Genomic DNA, 7,365 nt, shown 5'->3' on the forward strand with positions numbered 1-7,365 from the left:
TACCAACCGCCGACTTTTTATCGTCGACAAAAAGTCCGGGACCAGATATCTGGTAGATACAGGAGCCACTATATCTGTCTTTCCGGTGAAGAACAAGAAAGTAAAGCCGAACATGCAGTTCACTTTGTATGCGGCCAATAGTCCAGAACCTCGATCTCGGTCTTCGGCGCAAAATTACATGGAGGTTCATAATAGCAACCATGAGTCATCCAATCATAGGTGCAGATCTATTATATCACTATAATATTATGGTAGATCTCGCTGGATGTCAGCTGGTGGACCAGAAAACAGGATTGACGACACATGGAAGATTAGCTAAGGTACCCACTGTTTATTCAGTACCAACCGGTGAATGGTACACAGCCTTGCTACGCCAGTTCCCTAGCGTTACACAACCAACATCCTTCGTCAAAGAGCCAAAGCACACCGCCTGCCGCTGGAGAGGTACAACGCCGCCATGCGAGAATTCGAGCAAATGATTGAAGAGGGAATTTGCAGACCGTCCAATAGCTCTTGGGCCAGTCCACTACACATAGTGGAGAAGGATGGAGGTATACGGCCCTGCAGAGATTATCGACAGTTGAACGCCAGGACGGTCCCCGATAGATACCCTGTTCCTCACTTGGCGGACTTCAACGTTAATATGCACGGTAAGAAGATCTTCACTACATTGGATCTCAACCGAGCATATTACCAAATTTCAGTAGCAGGTTACACCCTTCGGTCTTTTCAAATTTCTTCGAATGTGTTTTGGACTAAGGAACGCTGCGCAGACCTTCCATCAGTTCCTGGATTGGGTGCTTCGAGGTCTCGACATCGCTTGGTGGTTCCTGGATGACATCATCATCGCCTCCAGAGACAAAGAAGAGCACACAACACATATAGAGGAAGTCCTGCGGCGACTTGAGGACCATGGTCTCACTTTGAACCTGGCAAAGTATGTCTTTGCTCGCCAGGAAGTCGCATTCTTAGGACACATGGTCGACGCCACCGGCATTAGCACTCTTCCAACCAAGGTTGAAACTATTGCATCTTATCCCAGACCGACTACGATAAGGGACCTACGACGTTTCCTTGGTATGTTTAACTTTTACCATTGTTGCATACCCCGAGCAGCAGATTTGCAAGCTCCACTCAACAAGTTCCTCGCTGGGGCGAAGAAGAACGATAAGAGACCAATCACCTGGGAAGAAGTATCCATCCAAGCATTCAAACGCTGCAAAACCGCCATTCAGAATGCTGTAGTGCTAGGACATCCTAGAGAGAACGCTCATCTAGTCTTAGTATGTGACGCCTCCAGTACCGCCATGGGGGCAGTTTTACAGCAGAAAGATGGTAACGTTTGGTGACCTGTCGGATTTTTCTCTAAGGCGTTCACCCCAGCACAGAAGAAATATGCCACAAACGATAGGGAGCTCTTGGCAACCCACTGAGCCATCAAGCATTTCAGGCATTACCTGGACGGGTGACATTTTGAGATATGGACGGACCACAAACCGTTGGAATATGCTTTCCATCAAAAGCCGGAGACAGCGACACCCATGCGGATTCGTCTGGTTAATTTCATTAGCCAGTTTACGACCGACATCCGCCACGTATCTGGGGAAGAGAACACCGTCGCCGATGCACTTTCGAGGGTCAAGGACATCGAGTTCACTGACGATTATGTACATATAGCGGCAGAACAACAGAAGGATCCAACAATTACAGAGCTACAGAAAAACAACCATCTTCAACTTCAATGGATTAAACCTCCCGGTACTGTAACGTCAGTCCTCTGTGAAACCTCCACCTCTCAGGCGCGGCCATACATTCCTAAGTCCATGCGAGAAGAAATCTTCCACCGCCTGCATGGGCTCAGCCACCCTGGTATTCGAGCTTTAAGACGGCTTGTAAAACAGCGATTTTTCTGCCCTGGCATGAACGCCGATGTCTCGAGATGGGCTCGGTGTTGTATTGCCTGTCAGATATCGAAAGTGATCCGTCACACAGTAACCCCTCCAGGTACCTTCGCTCCCAGCTCCAGGTTTGAACACATTCACGTGGACCTCATCGGACCATTACCAAACTCCGACGGAATGCGGTACTGTCTGACGATCATTGACCGATTCACCCGTTGGCCTGAGGTGTGCCCTCTGGAGGAGATAACAACTACCAAGGTAGCATCAGCGATTGTGGGTACATGGATCTCCCGCTATGGTACGCCAGCAAGGATAACCACTGACCAAGGGCGCCAGTTCGAGTCAGATCTTTTCATAAATCTTATGATTTATACTCGTATATTAGGTATACAACGTCAGAGGACTACAGCATACCATCCTCAGTCCAACGGATGCGTGGAGCAGTGGCACAGGACCCTGAAGGCATCCCTCATGTCTACACTGAACGGATCAGGATGGACAAGCACGTTACCAACAGTCCTTTTAGGAATCCGATCAGCAGTGAGAGAGGACTTGGGAGCCAGCGCTGCGGAAATGGTATTTGGGCAGCCTTTACGCCTCCCAGGTGAGTTCTTCGAGACATCAGGATGTTGGGAGGACTCCGAATCGACACTGAAGACCTTACGGGAGGCCATGAAGAATCTCCACCCGGTGCCATACCGCAGCAGTATGTCCAAGACTTTTGTGCATCGAGACTTAAAGGACTGCATCCACGTATTTCTAAGGGACGACTCCGTTACGATACCGCTCACTCCACTGTACTCTGGACCATACAGAGTAATCTCACGTAAGGAGAAAACATTTAAGATCGAGCTACCATCAGGTCCAAAAACGATTTTGATGGATCGACTGAAAGTTGCACATCTTCTTTCCGGCGCAAACACAACGCAGGTAGGAAGAAACGCTGACGCGGCTCAGTCCAGTCCTACACCCCCTGCAGGATCTGCTAACTCTTCTAATGACCTCGACGCAGAACAGCATCAACCAAAACCAGCGTATCACACCCACTCTGGACATGCAGTAAAGCCAACTGTTAGGTTCTGCGCCAACGTCATTGGGGGGAGTGATGTGGTGGCAAGATTAACGTCTTCAGCGGCAATAGTTGACGTTTGCAAAGAGAGTGTTTGAAATGTGTTTGCCAATGTCGAAATTATTATCAACATTTTTATTTCTTTACTATATTTCTTTTAAAACTATTTTTAATTATAATTCATTTAAAGTTTCATTATTTTACATTTGTTTTAGTGGCAAACCCATTTGAAACCTCTTGCGATATGATCAATTACAATTAATTAATTAGGAAGAACTTGAGTGTTGTTATCTAAAAAAACTGAATGTTATGTTAATAATAATTATGAATGTTTTGTTATATATGTCAAGTGTAAATATTATTGTATTGACAAATAAAGAACGTAACTAAAGAGTCATCTTTATCGTTACACAGGAACACGCACTAAAATATAATAATGGAATATGGTCCGGGTGCGGTAAAAAAAAAATCAAATAGTAAATAATTATACTATTTTTATTTACTATTTAAGTTTTGTTTTTTTACCGCGCCCGGGCCATATTCCATTGATCTTATTATATAAAAGTTTTTAATAATAGTTTATATCTTGCCATAATTAATAACCAGTGAAAATTCTAAACCGGATCAATTATAAGACAGCCCCTACCCTACCATATGGAAAAATTTACTTTGTATAAAAAAAAAAAATAGATTGTATAAAAAATAGGAAAAGTAAAAATAATGTATAGAAGTCCATACAACTTAAAATAATTAATAAAATATAAAAAAATATATAATTATCATTACTTAATGATGTGAAGATCAACGGGTGGAGAAAAGGGAGTAATAACTGCCGTATCATTTCCACTTTGGCCAACACTCACTCTTCGTAGGTCTGAACCAGGTGAGCGTTCTGATTCACTTTCACTGATTACTGAACAGCTGAAATAGATAATTAGAAAACAGTAAATTTATGATGGGTCATAATAATTTAACACAATTTTATACTAAAAATAAAAAGCTACTAGGTCACCCATTTTTTAAAATTTTCATTTCATTTATACAAGATGTTTCAGCAATCTAGAGCCATTCTCAAGTCTATAAATATAATTTTCTTTAATAGGTTGAAATCTATCAATTCATACATATACATTATAGAATCATTAATAATTATATAACTTTTTAATTTATATAATTAAAAATAAATAGAGAATTTAAAAACAAATTTGATCCTTTTTTTCCCCCAACTTTATTCTTTTCAAAACCTTCCAACATTTCGACCCTCAGGTCATTTTCAAGGATACCTTTATTTTGTTGTCATTTTCTTTTTTAAAAATCTTAAAAATGCCGGCTAATTGCCTTAGTCCCATCTATAACTTCTTCTATATAATTCTTTCTTGAATTTTAAACTTTTACTAACCACTTCTCTTCTTCCTTACATGTAAATTTTGCAAGTTATAGATGGGACAAAGGCAATTAGCCGGCATTTTTAAGATTTTTAAAAAAGAAAATGACAACAAAATAAAGGTATCCTTGAAAATGACCTGAGGGTCGAAATGTTGGAAGGTTTTGAAAAGAATAAAATTGGGGAAAAAAAAAGGATCAAATTTGTTTTTAAATAAGCTAAACCACTCTCAAACAAGAATATATTAATACAAATTAATCTAAATAGAGAATATTTATTTTAATTTAACATGCATCATTATTTCTATTCATCACTCAAGTTTTATAACTTGATAACTTTTCTTTTGTCGGATAATTTGCCTCCTTCCAAGGTGAATCATCACTGTTAGTGATTAAACTATAATTAAAAGTAGGAGCTAAAAAGTTATATTGAAAGATATTATTAACTAAACTTACCAGGTTGTTGGGTTATAGTTTATTCATTATTATTATTATTATTATTATGGTCGGTTTTTCTCGCTATTGTGGGTTAGGTATCTGAGGTGGGGGACCTAGAAGTCCAACTACCTTCATATTTTTGTTGATTTATTTTTTATTTTTTTAAATATTTTTAAAATTTTCGCACTATACGTGCAGTGCCTAAGACAACTGACTATTGAGCCTCTCTTAGGACGTCTATAGGTACCCCCAAACCATTCATGCCTGCCACTGTCGATTTTGGTATGAGATCATTTGTTGATATTATGAATGGAGTAGTGGTAACACCTTCCAATTTATATATTTCTTTCAATTCTATCGCCAATTCCTGGTATTTCCTCAGTTTTTCTCCCACAGTGGAGCTTATATTATTATCGTTGGGATCCCAACATCAATAAGTTCCGCTTTCTTTTTTCTTAGGTCTATAAGGAGGATGTCTGGCTTATTATGAAGTACAGTATGGTCTATAATAATTGAATCATCCCAATATAGCCTGAGAGAACCTTTTTGGAGGAGTTTATTTCGGTGATACTTGTAATAAGGGCTCTTATCTTCAATTAGGTTGTACTTCACAGCCAGAGCCAAATGTAAAATTTTGGCCACATTGTTGTGCCTCAGCAGATATTCAGCACCAGCCAACAATCCACATCCACCAGTGATATAGTGGATTGATTCGAGCATTACTGAGCATAATCAACACTTATCCGGTGTTGTTGCGTCTTTTAACACATGCTTCCTATATGATCTCGTGGCAATCACTTGATCTTGAATAGCAACCACAATCACTCTTTCTCGGAGAATAGCCTTCTAGCTTTTAACCATTCAACTGATCTCTCTTTATCTATGGAGGCTTCGTTCAGTTGGCTATAGAATCTCCCATGCAGAGACTTGCTTTTCCATTCTGCCAGTCATTCATTTTGTGATACGATTGTTGATTCAACACCTTTGCTCAGATTAAGTGCAGTTAAAACAGAGTCCATTCTTGTGATGGCGTGATAAGCCCCTGTTGTTTTTGCGAGGAAATATTAGTGTAGGGCCACTTCCTGTTTGCGGCAAGCTTCTTCAATATTTAGCAAACCACGTCTTCCTTTCCTAGGTAAGTATAGACGAGCTTTAGAGGATATTGGGTGGTGGGTACGTTCTTGTGTAAGTTGTTTGTACAAGGCGATCCATCTCCTGTAGGCTGTTGTTCGACCATTGCACTATGCCGAAGCTATAACTTAGAGCAGGTATAGCCCAGGTGTTGATGGCCTTGATTTTTTGCTTCCTGGTTAGTTGGGTTTTGAACACTTTTCGAAGCCTAATTTTGAGCATTGTTAGAAATTCTTGTTGCATATCTTTTCGGGATATTTTAAGGTGCTGTTGCATGCTCAAATATTTATATAATTTATTACCTTCAAGTTCCTTGATGTGCTCTTCTTCATTAAACAAAATATTCTGTTCACTAACCACTTTCCCCTTAGTTACATGGAGCACTGCACATTTATCGAGGCCAAATGACATTCCTAAGTCTCTTGTAAAATATGAAACAGCTTCAACCATATTTTGTAGTTGTTCTTTGTTTTTCGCATATAGTTTGAGGTCGTCCATGTACCAGCTATGGCTAACTGTGGTCCCTCTGTTGTTGATGACAAGTTTATATCCCTCCTTATTCTTTCGAAGAGTCCTGCTTAATGGAAATAGCGCCATGCAGAACCAAATTGGGCTTAGACAATGCCCTTGGTATATTCCTCTCAGTATTTTGATTTGATTGGCCATGTAGTTAGCTCCAAATTTCAGCGTAGTTTTCCAATCTGCCATCAGGTTTGAAAGGAGTCTGCTTACATTAGTTTGAATCTTGTATATATCTAATACTTTTAGTAGCCAGCTGTGTGGAACAGAGTCAAAGGCCTTTTTATAATCAATCCAAACCATAGAAAGACTTTGCTGTTTTTTCAAAACTTGTGCTGCAATGAACGAATCTATAACTAAGACTATTATTATTATTATTATTCATGCCATATAAAAAAAAAGATACAAATATTCCTTATTATTGTACAGTAGACAAATATCCATAAGATATAAATTACATAAAAGAGATATACTAATAAACAATGATATAATATGTATAAATAAAACAAAAATTGATGACTTAGTGGTGTATTATTTTTACTACAAAATTACTATGGCACCAACAAAAAGAAAACTGACTAGAAAGTTAAAAATATTTATTTAAATTGTTTCAATTTAAAATAAATCCACAAAGGCTTCTGAAAAGAAGTGATAGTTTTTTCACAGATTACTATCATGTCATTTAATCAAGCTGAAAACTTACTCAAACAAAACAAAATAAAATAAATTACTAACCTCGAAAAAACTCCTACTACTTGTGGCCCTGGATGAGTCTTTGTGAGATGAGTGAAATTGGAAATCCACTTTATCACAGCAACTTTGGAACTTAAGAATACTTCAGGAAATGGGCCAACTCTGAATGATGGAATTTCTGAAAAATATACAATAATTTTAATTAAATACTCATTATTATCTCATTAGTTT

At 38.9% G+C, this 7,365-nt stretch overlaps 1 protein-coding gene across 1 annotated transcript in view; it reads right to left on the reverse strand.

The window, feature by feature from the left end:
- LOC106688677 (probable Rho GTPase-activating protein CG5521) overlaps window positions 1-7,365 on the reverse strand; it is a gene marked incomplete at its 5' end in the record, with an annotated part of 237,137 nt that overhangs the window by 197,970 nt on the left and 31,802 nt on the right. Inside the window, 2 exon segments of the mRNA XM_067052337.1 lie at window positions 3,757-3,891; window positions 7,177-7,312. Coding sequence (XP_066908438.1) covers window positions 3,757-3,891; window positions 7,177-7,312 — 271 coding nt within the window.

This window comes from Halyomorpha halys, unplaced genomic scaffold, assembly GCF_000696795.3.
Source record: "Halyomorpha halys isolate HHAL.00 unplaced genomic scaffold, Hhal_1.1 Scaffold1175.1, whole genome shotgun sequence".
Taxonomy (NCBI): domain Eukaryota; kingdom Metazoa; phylum Arthropoda; class Insecta; order Hemiptera; family Pentatomidae; genus Halyomorpha; species Halyomorpha halys.